Source organism: Xenopus laevis, chromosome 7L (assembly GCF_017654675.1).
Source record: "Xenopus laevis strain J_2021 chromosome 7L, Xenopus_laevis_v10.1, whole genome shotgun sequence".
NCBI classification, from domain to species: Eukaryota; Metazoa; Chordata; class Amphibia; order Anura; family Pipidae; genus Xenopus; species Xenopus laevis.
Window position 1 is genome coordinate 38,432,773 of NC_054383.1, and position 17,667 is coordinate 38,450,439.

Consider the following 17,667-nt stretch of genomic DNA (forward strand, 5'->3'; position numbering starts at 1 on the left):
CATTTATTGATAGTCCTATTTGTACATAAATTTAAACATGGAAATAATTTCATGCGTATTGCCACTGATCATGGGATTGAATGTATCGCTAGAGACCGAAGACGCTTGTGTTCATAAGCTGTGTGTGTGTGAACTGGAGCTGGAATTCCCGATAAGTGCTGAAATCGCATCACTCTGTTGATGAGCTGTAGTTGACATAGTCCCCAAAGAAACTGAGCCATCTGTCTAGCACAGCTGCATCTCTGTGACTTCCATTTGGATATATATATATATATATATATATATATATATATATATATATATATATATATATATATATTATATATATATATATATATATATATATATATATATATATATCTGTACTGCTTATTTATGCTTACTCTGTCCCAGTTTAACCAATTTTCTTTCTTTTATCTTGTTTATGATTGGATCTTCGCTAGACAGAGGTAACCAGTGGTGACAGTCAGCAGACTGGATCCTCATAGAGTGGTGTTTTATGTCTCGGTGCTTGTGATGTAAAGTCTTGCTATAGCAAATGCATGAAGCAGACTTTTATTTTGCATTTGCCATATAATATTCATTTTTGCAATAAATGTCTTTTCCCCCTAGGAAGAGAATAGTGTGTTTATATATTTATATGTATCAATATAAATATAAATATCAATATAAATATATATATATATATATATATATATATATATATATATATATATATATCACTTTTAGATACTGTAGAATTTGCGTTAAAGCTGGTCACAGAGGAATTCTCTGCAGTCTTAAATCTTTTGGAATAACCCTGATTCACAAATAAAATGCATTTATTAAAAACAAAATTAACACTATACAAATGACCGTGCCCATTTAAGTTGCCTTCTAGATTTCATTTGCAGTTTCCATTCTTCCAAGCAAAATTCAAAAGTTTCAACCAGACAATTTCATTAAAGTTCAGCTGCTGATCTGTGTTACTTAAAGCAATAGCAAATCCCAAATGAATGAACATTATTCATTTTTTAGTTGGTCTGTTATAGCAAAGTACTAGGCGTAATTATTCCAAAAGATTTGACAACTAAAAGAAACAAGTTAATCCCCTATGTTCAAATCTAATATGGATCTTTTCTCTCCCTGTCATGGTTTGTAGAAAATTTCACAAGAAAGGGAGAAGTTTGCAGATGAAGACAGCATATTCTACTCTTTGGGAGAGTGTGGACTAATCTCTTTTTCAGATTACATTTTTCTCACCACGGTTCTTTCAAGTAAGTACTATTAAAAGGTCAGGGTGCAATAATGACTATAAATCAATAACGTAAAGGACAATGGTACCTTTTAGTCTAAGTTAAAACTGGCAAATCTTGTTTTATATCAGTGTGTTATTCAATAAAACTGATGCTCAGGGATTGTGCTTTTTTTTTTTTTTTTTTTTGCACCAGATTTTAGGACATTTATAGATAACTGTGCTTTTGGTGGTTTTCTGCTATAATATACAGACACCTAAATGCTTATAATACGTTTAAAATTTTGCTCCATTTTGATATTTTTACTTTGTGGGCGCACACCCTGCATGACAGATGGAGGAGTTTGTAAATGGGCTTAATTATATAAGGGAGCTATCCTTGCATGTTCCCTTGATGAGAGGTAGTTGGCCAGTTTAATCAAACACCTCATGGTCAGATAAAGGGTCACTAGAGACATTTGTTTTTTACTGCAGGTAATGTTTTTTTTTTAAATAACACTTATTCACTTATTGTATTTTGATGTGTAGTGCTGGCTTACAGTCCGCACTGTATTTCATTTGAATGCATGTGGGCAGCACCCCATTTTTTTGTGGTGCAGCCATTCAAGTGTGAGCCTTCCATGACTTAGTTATGTGTAGAGTAGTGGTGTCCCACTCTTTCCATAAAATGGGCCAGTTTTGCTACATATGTTTGGGCCAAATAATGGCATATAGTTAAAATCATCCAAAGAAGTCCGTGTAGCTCTTTTGTAGACTGAATTTTTTTCAATGAATCTCTATAAATTTGTGGTTTGGCCATTTAAAAAAAAAAAAAAAAGCTGTAAAAATGTGAGATTAATTAAGTGTAGAAAACCACTAATACAAAGTATTATCACCAGTTAAAAGTTGTTGAGGTCCTATAGAAGTCAGTGGGAGCTGTGCTGATCCTATTGGACCGTTTTAAATCAGTTTAGACTTTTAAAGGTTTTCGGATTTTTCTTTTTGCTAGGAATTGTCCAAAAAAAATTAATTTTTTAGAGCTATTCATATTTTTTTAATGCATTATTTTCCATTCGTACTTTATATATTCGGTTCTTTTAATAAAATCCATGACATTCGTAGTTTTACAGTTCATGAGTTTGGTTGTATTTTCCGAAACCTAAAATTCGACCTTTGATAAATAGGCCTCGAAGATTTTTGCAACATTGTTTAAAAAGTAACAACCTGTAATTAAACGCTGCTTTCAATAGCAACTGTGTTTACAAATAACTTTAAAAGCACTGAAAAATGTTAATAAATGTATATTGGGAAGTTGCTTAGAACTATGTTTTGTTTTATTAGGCAAATTTTTTATGTCAGGGGTCTTCTAAACGGTTGTATACCCAATATGCATAGAATTACAAACGTATCCAGCCAAATGACATGATCTTCAGTTTATATTTGTATGTATGTAGTAATATCTGACCTATTTCCACATTGGTTGATCGTCTTTCATTTTATTTAAACTGTGTGTGCCAAGAATAAGAAGCATATTTAAAGAAAATTAATAAAAGTGGTTGGGTTGTTGTTGTTTATGTCCCATTGGGCTTATACTGTAATGAAATGTGACATAACAATATGTCCAATGGCTATTTAACATGGTTATAAAATGAGAGGGTAATTAGATCACTTCAGGCATTGGGAATAGTGTATATAATTCCAATACATTTTGTTTTGCATTAAACATTTGGCATTTATTCAAGCCTAGTGTGCAATGCTAGCAAATTGTTTCATTTATTCAATATTCATTTTGCCAGTACATTAAGATTCCACAATACTGTAATGAAAGGAGCTTCCTATAAATGTAAATGTCTCGTGAAGCACAGGAATATAATTTATTGACATATATGTTTAAAGATAGTACTGTACTTTTGTTCCTGCTATTTTCAGTTTAAAGCTGACTAAACAACCCAGATCTCATTATATATCTCTACGCATTACTGAAAGAGCTGGTTAGATTTAGCGGAATTAGTCTCATCCGTAAGTGAATCCCATCTTTCCTCCCTGGAATTGCTGGTTGTAAAATGTCTTATTTTACTTTGGCTCAATTCCAGTTGAACCTGATCTAGAAACATTTGACTTGATGGGTATTGAAGAACTGGAAAAAAGGCAGATATATATTGAACTAGTCCATTATTGTCTTTAACAATCTGGTTTTATGTGATAGGATGGTGGGTAAAAAGACTGGAGTGATAATAGAAATATGGCTCAGTAAAAATGCTTGCTAGAAAAAAAACAGCAGAATGAGCTGGAGCTGAATACGAGTGAAGTTAGCAATATAGCAATATAAGGGGTCGTACTTCCTGCATCACAATGTGCAAAGTGCAATTTTCGATCAATTACAGGTATGGGACCTGTTATCCAGAATGCTCGGGACCTGGGGTTTTCCGGATCTTTCTGTAATTTGGGTCTTCATGCCTTAAGTCTACTAGAAATTCATTTAAACATTAAATAAACCCAATAGGCTGGTTTTGCTTCCAATAAGGATTAATTATATCTTAATTGGGATCAAGTACAAGCTACTGTTTTATTATTACAGAAAAAAAGGAAATAATTTTAAAAATTTGGATTATTCAGATAAAATGGAGTCTATGGGAGCCATTCCGTAATTCCTATACTTGTACCATGTTTTTTACCCACAATTGAGCATTTTTCCATAATTCCTGCATTGTTGCTCTCACCAGGGGAGGTTGCTTCTAGCAAAGTATGTGTTGATCTACTAAAATCGCCACAGTTGTGCTTGCACTACAACATAAAGTGGACACAATTGTCCTAAAAAAAGGCTGGTTGGCATTATTTCTGGCTTTTGGAGTGAAGTGATGTGTGCATCTGATTCTGTTGGAACAACTGTGCTGCAGCGATTGACACTGGTCACTTTTGGAAACCAGAATCTACTAACTAGCTGGTTCGGAGGCGGTGGAAGTATACAGCTTGAATGGAGAAGGAAAGACAGAGGTTTTCTATTCTTCAAAGTTAATGGTTAATGCAGCTATTGCTCAGGTTGACACATGGGTTTTGGACGTTGCTGAAAATAGTCGGCATGGTATATTGCAGGGACCCAATGACTTCACTATGCATGCACACAAAGCCTCCCTGATGTCACTGTACTTGCACACAGACTATTTTTCAGAGCAGATGGGGACATTTTTAAAAAAGAGGGATTACCATATAGGGTTTGGAGGCTGTGGGCGGGTGGCCTAAAATGGGTAGCTCCCAGGAAAACTCACATTTCAATCAATTGATAAATAGCCCTACGTGGTTCCATTAATGTGAACTATTCACTTTACCTTCTGCAGCTCCTCAGCGGAACTTTGAAATTGCATTTAAAATGTTCGACCTTAATGGAGATGGAGAAGTGGACATGGAAGAGTTTGAACAGGTGGGTTTGACTTGTTAAATAACTTCTAAATATATTAGACTGATGAACCATAGATAACAACTGTGTATGCAGATCTGCAGGCCAGAACTTTGGCTGTCTTGGTACCAACTACCAGCATTGTGTAAAGTCTATAGCAACTGTAGGAAATATTATCATTATTATGTATTTACATGGGTGCTTCATATTTCACAGTGCTGCAAAATAGATTGTATACGGAAATATGTGTATGTTTCAAACATACAGATGAAATACAGATGAAAGGGGTAGTTCACCTTTAAGTTCATTTTTATTACTTTAGGGAATTGTCAGTTCTAAGCAGCTTTTCTTTGGTCTTTCATTTTTTATTATTTATATATATATATATATATATAGTATATATATATATATATATATATATATATATATTTTAATTATTGTCTTATTTTGACTTTTGCCAGCTTTCAAATGGGGGTCAGTGACCCTAACAGCCAAAAAATAATTTCTCTGTGATGCATAATTATATTGTCATTGTTACTTGTATTACATATCTTTCTAGTTAGGCTCTTTTATCCATATATCAGCCTCTCATTAAGGGACTGGTAACACGGGCAGATTCGGGGAGATTAGTCGCCAGGTGACAAATCTCCTCTTCTTCACGACGACTAATCTCCCTGATCTGCCTTCCCCTGCCTTCTGCCGGCTAAAATGTAAATCGACTGGGGGCAGGCACACGTAACGATTTGTTTTCCGAAGTCGCCCGTAATTGCCTCATGAGGAAACTTCGGGCGACTTCGGAAAACAAGTGATTTATATATAAATAGGTGATTTACATTTTAGCTGGCGGAAGGCAAATCGGGGAGATTAGTCGCCGCGAACGAGAGGAGATTTGTCGCCTGGCGACTAGTCTCCCCTAATCTGCCCGTATGGCCAGACCCTTAAACTGGTTCCCCTTAGCAATAAGAGAGCTGTTCACAATGATTAGCTGCTGAACAAAAAAGTACAATAAAAAAAAAAAAACACAAATAATTAAAAAAGAATACAAATTGTCTCAGAATAATGCTATCTACATCATACTAAAAGTTAACTCAACAGGGAAGCAATTCCTTTTAATTAGGAATGCACCGAATCCACTATTTTGGATTCGGCCGAACCCTGAATCCTTCGCGAAAGATTTGGTCGAATACCGAACCAAATCCTAATTCGCATATGTAAATTAGGGGTGGGAAGGGGAAAACCTCTTTTACTTCCTTGTTTTTGACAAAATTTGCATATGCAAATTCGGATTCGGTTCGGCCTGGCAGAAGGATTCAGCCGAATCTGAATCCTGCTGAAAATGGCCGAATCCCAAACCGAATCCTGGATTCGCTGCATCCCTACTTTTAATACAAATATGGATCTACAAGAGAGGTAAAGAGGATACAGTTTTAGTGGTATATGTACCACTGTGCATCACTTGAAGCAATCAGTATACAGTGTATATCGTAAAAGAAATAGAGCAAACTTTAAAAGGGGTATTTAGTGACAGCAAAATACATTACTGGAACCTTGCAAAATAGTCTACATGTTCTGTGATCCTACTTTCAATCTTTAAATTAGGGCAAGCTTTAAAGGGCTTGTTCTAGAGTCCTGCGCGGGTCCATTTTTTGGGACCCATACCCGCAACCCGCATTCTTGCCCGCTTGGAATCTCTACCCAACCCTACTCGCAAGTACCTTATCCGCAAGCCGGACCCTCTGACCATCAGGAAGTGCTGTCATTGTAAACCGGAAGTGACGTCATTGGAAGCAGTGGACGTGACGTCATTGGAATTAGCCGTGACCAGAAAAAAGGAGTAAATATCGCTATTGAGAAGACCTGCGGCCCAACCCGCAGAACCGCCGACCTGCGTCTTTACCCGCACCCAGAACTTCTCCCCTTAACCCACAAGGTACTGCAGGACCCGACCTGCTGCAGGACTCTAGCTTGTTCACCTTCCAAATACTTTTTTCAGTTCAGTTGTTTTCAGATTTTTTACCAAAATAGACTTTATTCATTTGCTTTCCATATGTTATTTTTGACTTTTTTTCCAAATTGAAGTTTAATGTTACCATCTCTGGTGTTCCAGTCTGGCAGCTCAGTGATCCAGGTGCAGATTCTGAACTGTTGCAATTTGCTACATTAGTTGATACATTTCTCAGCAGCATCTAGAGAACGTTAGCAACTATTGGATCAATTGTAACAGCTGCCTTTGATGTAACTCAGGGAATCTTCTGATCAGGTAGAGTCCTGCGCGGAACCAATTTCTAAGACCCGAACCCGCATCCTGCGACCCAAACCGCAACCCGCATATTTGCCCACTTTGATCCGCTACCTGATCAAAGAAAACAAACTTTGTAAAACTTTAAAAGGAGTAAAATATAGGCAATATTACACAAGATACAAAATTCAGATGAGACCCGCGACCCGCATCTATACCCACACCTGACAATCCGACCCTCATTCGGCAGGGTGCCCGTTTTTTATTTATTTTTTGCGGGTACCCGACCGGCTGCAGGACTCTGTCAGCAGGGACAAAGATGTATCAACTTAATGTATTCATTTCAAACTGTTTTCTGTCTGTGACCCCCAATCCCAGAACTGCTTTAGAAACACATCAGGTGAAAAATTAATCTTTAAACTTCAATATTAGAAAAACTGTCACAAATAGAAAGTAATTGGAAAGAGTCTTTATTTTTAGTGATCTGAAAACAAGTGAACAAAATTGTTGGAAGGTAAAAAACCCCTTTAATGGAAATTTGATATAGATACATGTGGTTTGATTAGAGAGTTGGATGTTATTCCAATAAGGTGGTAACATTGCGCCAGTACTGCAGTGCATTGCAAATCTGTGTTTGCTTTTTCTAACTTGAAAGTAAACTGATCAAAACGAATTACTGATTTATCCTGGCACACTAGAAATATTGATTGCTACCCCTATGTGTAGGTATATTGGTCATTTTACAACCAATGCAACCATTTTGCCATCCTTATTTATTTATTTTTTTAACTGATATGAGATTACTATTGAGAGTCTTCTGCCTAAAGGTTCCTTCTTTTGACGGATGTTCTATTAGAACTTTTAGATCTTAAAGCAAAGTGCTTGGAAGCAATTAACTGGTTATATATTTCTCTTTACAGTCACTTCCATAAATTATTAATAGGGAATCGGCTTAAAAGCAGAAAATTAAAATAGGTTTGCTTTCTTCTTATTGTGCATTTTCTCTTGTGATATTATTTAAGTTCATAGTGGAAAGAGCAACAGCCTTTTTCTTAAAATAGATGTATTATTGTCCAATATGAAAAGTCTTTGTATTATCTTTGCTACATATCATTATACATTGTACTTTGCAGTAGAATTCTATAGACTGTAAAATGTCAACTTGCTGGATATTGCCTTATATGTCATTCACTGGTAATTCTGTACTGGGACAATGGCTACTGTAATAATTGGATTTGTGTCTATGTCTGGCCAGATGAAACCATTAAAATAACCCAATTTAAAAGTAATAATGTCCAGGCAGTGTTCTGGTCTCTTAGTTGGACCTTATTATCTAAGGGCAAACTGACCTCAAGAATGTTTACTAACATACAAAATAGAATGCATTTCTTAGAAAGGTTTGTGCTCTGAATGGGCTTCCAAGCAACTAAGTGGGTAAGCTACATAAGACCCAGATCAACAAATTCATCTGTGTGTCCCTGGACTTAAAACCAACTTTATATTAAAGAATAACAGCTGCCACATGCAATAGGAGGAACAGCAAAACTCTGTTTTCAAGGAATGTGTCTTTCTGCAAAATTATGCTTCTTTTTCATTACAGCCAGGGAAGTTGATGTATTCATGCTAACAAAGCTGTATTTAATTCAGTATATATTTAGTGGACTTTCCAACTACTTGAGAATCATTTTAAAGAAAATTTCCCTAAACCCTGCCAAAATGTTTTCTCTTATATGTTGCAGTAGTTTTGCATATTTTTTTTATGTCTGGGCGTAAGCAGGACTAGAAGTGGCCGTACATGTGCAGATCTACCTGTTTGGAAAGTTCTCTAAATGAGCGTATCTTGCCCTTATATATGGCCAACTTGAGTGGCCCATATCTGGCTCATTCGATCATGGGTCCTAGGGCCCAATAATCGGTCCACAATAAGGGATATGCAATCGGTCGGTGTGAGGACCGCTTTAACAAACAAATGCAGTCCTTGATTGACTGGATTTTTTAACCTGCCTGATCACCATCTGCCCGATTTGTGGCCAGATATTGGTCGAAGGGCTGGCCAATAAGCTGCCGACTTGGTCTGTATTTGTGCTATTATGGACAGCAAAATGAATGCCGAATACTGCTTCGGAAGACTGGCACTGGATGTTTAGTGTAAAGAAGACCTGTCACCCTGTAGGGGCTTTTCTTTTCATTTTTTAAAGTTTTTACTCACTAGCCATATTGGCTAATGGCTTGCATAGGGTTTATGATATCTGAGGCCATATTGCAGCTTTCACATGCTTGTCAGTGCTTTTGGTAACATTCCCAACATTAGGGAATTGTCTAGTAAAACTCAAAATAGCAACAATCAATCAAAACATGCTGAATTGGTTTGACAAAATTTGACATGCTGTATTTCTGTAAAACACAAGTTTTTCTTTGTTTTGTTAAAACTATCTCTCCTGGTACAATTAGGTGAAATGGTTCTAATTCTGAAAATAACTGCATCCATTTCAGTGACGTTTATGGCACATGAAAAGACACAACTTTTACTTTTTAGCAAGCATTCTTTTAATTGGGGTAGAAGAGCTTGTTTCATTCACCATTCTGATAATTGCTAAGTAATGGTTACCCCGCATAGATTTCATTAACTGGAAGGTGAGTGTGATTATAGGGAAAGGTAATTAATTTGGTAAAGTAGAGAAAACAGAGAAAAACACAGCGTGCAAGCAAAATCCATTAGTATTCTGAAAGCTTCCTAATTACTGTGTAAATACCCATGAAGCTGTCTATTCTGTAATTATTCTTTTCATTATTAATGTGTAGGAGAAACAATGATGTGTAGGAGGAATGGGAATAGAGACATTTTAGCAAAGAAAGAAGACTTCTTGTATGAAGGCAATGTATAATAATCATTATGGAATTATTTGGAAATATGACATAAATATTTCATAGAAAACTATAGTTTTAGTACATGTTGCTAGTTTGTGATAGAACTTTGTCAAATTCATCTATCATTTTATGTTCTTTACCTTTAAAGGGTCATCATATGCCCTGGGTATGCACCATCGTAATATTAAAAGCTTGATATATCTAATTGCCATTTGCTTTATTCTCTAAAGATTTTGGGATGGTATTACAGACTCAGCATTTTTTAGCTGTAGCTATTAAAATAGTCCCTGACCACATGCTAATCACAAATTCACCATCTCCCACCGAGCACCTAGTATTTACAAACCTAACTGAAAAAGTTGAGGGGCATTAAATGAGTGGCAGGAGGAACATAGTATGATGTTGTCGTGGTCCCTAAAAAGTACCACTTTATCATACACTACTTCCTGATATACTAATAGCCTGTACAGGGTCATACCATGGGGGAAATTCACTCAAGAGCAAATTTTTGCCTCGGAAGGCTCACCCACACTTGGCTCCACTTTGTCAGGAGTTAATTTGCAGTGCATATGCTAATTCATCAAAATGCGAAGTTACGTCTCGTCAGCATAAGCATTTCATAGTGAACCTTCGCTACCGTTCATTTCTGCCTTGCGAAACTTCGTTAACACACTCACACTTAGGTTAATTTGAATATGGCAGGTACATATAGGTCATATATATGTCTTTATTAGAGATGTTGGTGAAATTGCTTGAAGTGGCCACTTATTAAAGATGTCCAAGGAAGCAAAATAAAGACAAAAGAGATCCTATGTTGTCCTAGACGTGAGCCCATACTAAAACAAATATGGCATGACCATCAAACGGTTAAAAAAATTTTTTTAAAAGTTTATTTAACAGTTAAAACTTTTAAACATAATCCCACTTTAAAATATTAAAAAATGCCAGTGTTTTAACTTTTTTTATGCCTTTTTGGCATACAGCATATGATTGAGGAGGTTGTAGCTTCATCTCATCAGTTTGCCAGGTATATCCTGGCGGAGCAGACTTTGCCGAAAGGGGTAACGTAATGAAGATACAATTGGTTGGCGAAAGGGCGCGAAACTTTGTAAGCGTTGACCTGTTTCACTAGCAAATTGTCCTCTACACCTGTTAGTAAATTGCCAATGTCCCTGTGGATTGGATTTCTGGTGAATTTTCACTAGCGCCCTTTAGTCAATTTGCCCCTCTTAAGTCTACTTAGCATCGGTATTCCCCTGTACTAATCAAGATTTTGCAGTAAATTTGTACAGTATATTTATCTTTTAGAACAATGAAACATAGGACGATTTCCTGCATATTGCCGTTTTCTAATCTAGAACTTGACTGGCAGATGGCAAAACTCTCATAATTTCCCCTTTATTGACAGGCTGTGACAGGCGTGGGTCTCCCAGTACAGCACCTGGTTCAGGGGTGTAAGCACTCTGCCATTGCTTTTATAATAACACACTTGTGTCACCATACAGTACACAATATGCTAATATACAGTATCTAGTACAATTAAGTCAAAGGCAACTGGACATTTAGAGGGGCTTCTTCAGTCCAACTGTTTAAATGTTTTTTCGTTTTGCAATAGACAAGAAGTGAATAAGATGAAGGCATCCAATCTATGAACACAATATCCTGTTGTATAAGCAACATTAGAAAGCTTTTCCTCTGAACAAATAAAACATATAGAGAATAGTATAGTAAAAATAAATACATAATTAATCAAATGAACCAGTGGGTGTAAAAGAAACAAAAAAGAAAACATCCTTATTTACAGGGAATAGATATTATTCAACTGGTATTAAATCACATACGAAGGAACCTAAAAATATGGTCTTTGTTACTGGAATCAAAGATATCAAAATAAAGAGACCAGAAGAAGCCACTCTGATGGCCTGGATAAATGAGAATCTTCATAGACCATATGCTATTATCCTCTCTGCAGCAAAAGATGCTTTGACTCACTTGACCTTTACATTTATATTTTTTCTGCAGGTGCAAAGCATTATTCGATCTCAGACCAGCATGGGTATGCGTCACAGAGATCGAGCAACCACTGGAAACACCTTAAAAACTGGGTTCAGTTCTGCTCTCACCACCTATTTTTTTGGTGCTGATTTAAAGGGGAAGTTGACAATCAAAAACTTTCTCGAATTTCAGCGTAAGCTCCAGCATGATGTACTAAAACTTGAAGTAAGTGCTAAATGTAATTTTTGTAGTCTGTGAACATTAATTGTGTGTGTGTGTATGTATAAATAATTTCACACAGATTATAACAGTATAAATACATTTGTGGGTAAAATACTTAACATATTTCTTACATAATAGGTGAATTAGATCAAAACCTCGAAACTAGATTCTAAAATAGTTTACACCAGGCTTGGACTGGGAGTTAAAATCGGTCTTGGCATTTCAAGTACACTCAGGCATTTGCCAGCACCCACAGAGTGCCAGTCCAGGCCTGGTTCACATGGTTAGTCCCACTAATGAAATATAGTACAAAGCTTCTTCATATTTTACAAGACAATAATCTTTCACTCCTTTAATCCGAATACAGATTCACATGACCATGGTTTTGATAAATAATGAGCAAATCTTTTGCCAGGTATGGATTTGTGGTGAATTCACCATTGGTGCATATTTTTGCTGTAAAAAATGCCCATAGACTCCAATGTATTCAGCAATGGAAAAGTTGGCGCAGAAAAAAAGTAACCGCAATAAATGCTTATAGAGTTTGGGAAAAAACTTTGTGTTTAGCATATTTTAACTCAGGAGTGTCCATACTTTAGTAATGCGTGGTATACTTTTTATTGATGATGTCCCATAATGATCTACATCCATAAAACATTATCATTCTGTTCCATGAAATACAGTATATGACGCAAATATTGATTTATGGGAAAAATGTATATTGCTATATTTAATAAAACACTATTTCTTATGTAACCTTAATGTAATAAATATGTGAATGAAAAGCATGAAATAGGAGGGTTTAGTCAAGCTGTTTGTTGACAGTGTCTTGAGATGTACTAATCACCAGGTAAAGGTCTACTGGTAGATCCAGATCTACCTTTTGGGCACCCCTGTTTCCACTCATCACTATTGATAGTTTTAGCATATCATAATCTCCCCATCACTTACTGACACTTTTTACTGGACATCACCTCCCTCATGGATATTGCTCACACCACAGATCCATGGCAACACCTACGTACGTTTCACCATTATTGGCTTTATCAGGGAGCTGTTTATAGAGCAATTGCTAAGTTAATTCAAGCAGCCAGAACGTCGGTTGTACTTCAGTGCAATATTTGTAAAATAATAGGCATCCTTAAGGCACGGTTTCCCTTTGGGCTCTTTTTAGTAGTGGTCTCTGTGGGTCACTACCGTGTTGATCTGTTGATTCCAATTATGATCTTGCTTACATGTGGTATTGGCAGGGTTTACTATATTGCTCACAGTTCTTATTACCTAGGAAGCATCTGTAGTTCTGGGCAGTATCTTAACTCTGTGATTTCCAACTTTCGTGGCACTGATATACAAGCTGAAGGCTTTTACGGAGAGACACGTGGAGATTCAGGGAGATTTAGTCGCCTGGTGACAAATTGCCTCTTTTTCAGGCGACTAATCTCCCCAAACTGCCTTCCTGCCGCTAGAATCGAAATCGACTTCGGGTTGTACTCAAAACGCTTTGTTTTCCGAAGTCACCAGAAGTTTCCTCGTGGGACGACATCGGAAAATGAAGTGCTCCAAGTGCCATCCTGCCGGCGATTTTGATTATAGTTTGCGTGAAGGCAGTTCAGGAAGATTAGTCGCCTGAAGAAGAGGCGATTTATCGCCGGGCGACTAATCTCCCTTAATCTCCACGTGTGTCTCTGCCCTTAGGTGCTGCTTGGAGGTACTAATATTTCTACAAGAAGGGGCACTTTTATTTGTGAGCAATATAGCAAAACGGTCTGAAGTCCAGTCTTATCCAAAACCCCAGTGTGCGTTCACTGCAATATAAAGGATAAATGCATAATAGTGTGCCATAATTTGTAACGTATTTGTTTGGAACTTGTTTACAATTCGGCCAACTTTGTTTTGATGTTTAATCTGCCCAGTAAATCTGCTCTGTGTGAAAAAAAATTTTTTGTCTATGTATGTGTTTCTTCACCATTTTCTTAGTAGACCCAATTTTAGTCAATTAATTGGCATCATGACCCACATATTAGTTTAGAACCATACACCTTTAGATTAACTACTATTTCCTACTGCAGGGAGACAGCACATTATAAAAGAAGATCCACTCTACACAGCATGGGGTGCCATTTCTGGGTCCCAGTCCAAAGAAATTTAGAAGTATTTAATGGTAGTCTTAACTAGAAGTTGTTCTGAGCCACTTGAAAGTACCAACTCTTATGATATGCATTTCCAGCACTAGCAAGGCAAATTAAAGCTTGTGTAATTTCAACATAAATTGTAGTTTTTTTGTTTTGCTACAAAGTTAAAATGGACTGTGTGAGCTGCCCATGTATTTTTCCTCTTAGAAATAAATTTGAAATATGTTTGTGTTTTCCCCAGAATTAAAAAGCTAAGATATTACTTTTGAGCACTTGGGGTCTTTTATAATTTTAAAGAAAATCATTTTTGGCAGGTAAATACAACTAGATTCCGTTAGAATTTATATTTTTCTTCCAGAGTTTATTTTTTTGTTGACTTCCTGCAGACTTGATTGTCTGCTTTGATTACTGTTACCTATGAAATGGTTCATCTCATAGTACATCAAACAAAAATGAGATATAGCTTGGGGAATTCTTTACCTTGGATACACTTTCTCATAGCAGATGCTAAAGGCTTCTACATTTTGTATTCTCTTGGTAACAGTATCATGGAAATAAAAGTGTACAGTTGCAATGATAAAGGGCAAATATAAAATGGTTTTGGTAAGGAGACACTGTTAAGATAAAAGGGGTCATTTACAATGCTGGAAGCAATGTGTAAAGTGCAAAAAAAAACCCAAAAAACGCAGCAGTTGATCACACTTGACACACTGGGGGTCATTTATCAACACTGGGCAAATTTGCCCATAGGCTGTAACCCATGGCAACCAATCAGATTGCTGCATTCATTGTTCTACTTGCAGTTGGCTTTAAAAAGCTAATCACTGATTGGTTGCTATAGGTAACAGCCCATGTGCAAATTTGCCCAGTGTTGATAAATGAGCCCCACTATGTCCTGCACTGTGTATGTAGAGACAGGTGTAAAGGAGAACAAAACCCTAAAAATGTGTGTATGGAAATGCAATATTTTACACACTGAACTTACTGCACCAGCCTAAAGGTTCATCATCTGTTCATAGTCATAATGATCCAGGCCTTCAAAGTTCTCACAACAGTTCCCCATCTTGGATTTTATTGTCAGTGGCCTACACTTGCTCGGTGTGCTCTGAGAAGCTGTTGAGGAGTTAATCTTAGGAGTCGTCAAGATGAAAATGAGGTTGGCCTGTCAGGGAAGCTGATGCTACAGGATTGAGGATTCACTTAAGTTGAGTAAATTAGCACCTTAGCACTCTTGCACTTGCTCCCCTGGAATTAAAAAAATGGCCCCTATATTTACCTTAAAAATGTGTTAAAGGGGAACTAAAACCTCAAACTAATGAAAACCCCTACCCCTTACCCTCCATAGTCCCCCCACACAGGTGTTAATACCTGTAAATGCCCCTAAGTCTTTAATTACCCCTTGATGCCGAGTCAGCGCAACAGAGCTTACAGGCGCCATCTTCACCGCTTATTTGAATCCTGAACTGAATTCCAAATTCAGTGCATTCCTAGTAATATGCAAATATAGGGGTTTGTGACGTTTTCTCGTTTTTAAATTAAATTAAAGTCCCTTGTAAAAGAATGAAGCGGATATGTTAGTGGGCACTCTAGGTTGATTTATAGTTTTCCTAAAAATACATGCGATTTTGAATTGTATTTTGTGCAAAAAATTTAAAGGTTTAAGATGCTTATGGGCATGTACGATATTGAGAATATTATCAAAAGCTTCTAGTTCTGCCCTTGGTGCTACATGGTAGTTTTCCACCTTAGTACTGTTATAAACTGGGTTTCTATGTCAACATCAAAGTTGTTGCATTTCTTATTTAAATTGAAGTATCTTATCAAAAGTACAAATGCATTCCTTTAAACATGGCTACATTGTAATTCTTTCCACTGATTATCAGTGGGTCTGCACTTGCAGAACTGCAACACTACAAATCTTCTCAACAGGTGGCCTAATCTTTTTTACAAATTCAAGGCTACTTAGCCAAGAATAGGCTACTCTATAACACATTTAATATAATTAACTACACTGTTAACTACTCTTGAATGTTTCCAGCTGCATTATATTTCATTCATTGGGTCACGGACCCTGAATAAATAGCTTGAAATATTTTATTGATGTTATTTTCAGAATGCAATCCTGATGATGCTGGAGTACATCTTCCAGCATGCTTGATAATATATGACATGAGACTTGCCATGTTTTTAGTTTCCCAGGTGACCACATCCATGTGACTTGTTCTCTGATAAACTTCAGTCATTCTTTACTGCTGTGATATCACTCATCTCCCTTCTTCCCCCCTCCCCAGCAGCCTATCAACAGAACAATGGGAAGGTAACAAGAAAATGCCTCCCTGACACCTGTATTTCTAAAATGCTCCCATGCCCCACCTAGTGGTACATATCAGAATATTACTCAATAGTAAAACACAAGCTGACCGCTACTCCTTCAGTCACAATGAGTAGGAGAAACAATAGCTGAACTGAAAGCAGTTCAATTGTGAGGTGCTGGCTCTTTCAAGCACAGGATCAGGTACAATGACCTGAAATGGCTGCCTACCAGGCCCGGACTGGCAATCTGTGGGTTCTGGCAAATGCCAGAGGGGCTGCTATAAGGTGCCATAGAAAGTCAGTATTTAGTGGGCTGGTGGGGACTGTTTGGGCCTCTGTGTACCTGAAATTCAGGGACTATTTTGATTCTCAGTCTAGACCTGCTGCCTACACACCAATAATACAGCGAAAACAAATACACTTATTGGTTCAAGAGTACATTTTAAATGGTAGAATTAATTACTTGCAATGTACATTGTGCAATGTGTAGTGATAAAAACTACACAACAAAAATCATGACCAAATCCATTTAAGGTTTATGAAGCCCTGTTGTCAGCTACTGTATTGTCTAGCAGAGACCACAGTAGAAAGAGCCAATGGAAGTTCAGAAATATTCCACTAATCCCAGGGAAAAACAATATGCCAGTATCTGCTTGTAGAAAATTTGCTGCACACCTTAGTTTCCTTTGGGTTTCATTTAGGAACATGGAAGTCTGCCTTTCCAAGCCACACCTGCTATCTAGCCCTAGTGTCTATTATGAACAGCATGTTTCCAATTTAAGTGAATAGGAAAACGGCTGCCAACATGAATTTTGATTGTTACATGCAGTCATGGACTTGTGTGCCATTAGCCTTAGGCAGTGGAGTAATTGGTTTGCTTCTGAGTATTAAAATGAATACTGTTTTGTATGTAAAGTTTAATAATTTTTTTTTTTTGCTATGTTTTAGCTTCCCTTTAAAAATTAAATTCCACTGTCCAATAAAATACACTTGCTCTTTAAATCCGACTATAAAAAATCATTGTTAAAAGTACAGTTTGAGAAGATCCACAGTCTGAAAAGGATAATACACTGAGTGCAGAACTGATAGGAGTTTGATTAATCGCTTCCTGTCAGAGCTTTACAGAAAGATACATTATGCACTGAATTTCCATATCTAGGAAACTATTCTTTGTCCTTTTCTCCTGGGACCTAAGTTTGCATTTATACTGTACTAGTCATATAGACTAAGTAGCATTGATAAGATGTGTGAAAACACTTTTTAGTAAATATGTCCCTTGATGTATCGTGAA

At 36.8% G+C, this 17,667-nt stretch overlaps 1 protein-coding gene across 4 annotated transcripts in view; it reads left to right on the forward strand.

Moving 5' to 3' along the window:
* The window catches only part of micu1.L (mitochondrial calcium uptake 1 L homeolog), a 99,069-nt gene that overhangs the window by 51,412 nt on the left and 29,990 nt on the right, over positions 1–17,667 (forward strand). For 2 of the 4 annotated variants that reach the window (XM_041568817.1, XM_041568819.1), the window contains 4 exons: positions 444–449; positions 1,142–1,256; positions 4,549–4,631; positions 11,737–11,934. In XM_041568817.1, the coding sequence (XP_041424751.1) occupies positions 444–449; positions 1,142–1,256; positions 4,549–4,631; positions 11,737–11,934 (402 nt within the window). The remainder of the gene's footprint in view (positions 1–443; positions 450–1,141; positions 1,257–4,548; positions 4,632–11,736; positions 11,935–17,667) is intronic. The other 2 variants (XM_041568818.1, XM_041568820.1) reach the window with 1 other exon arrangement.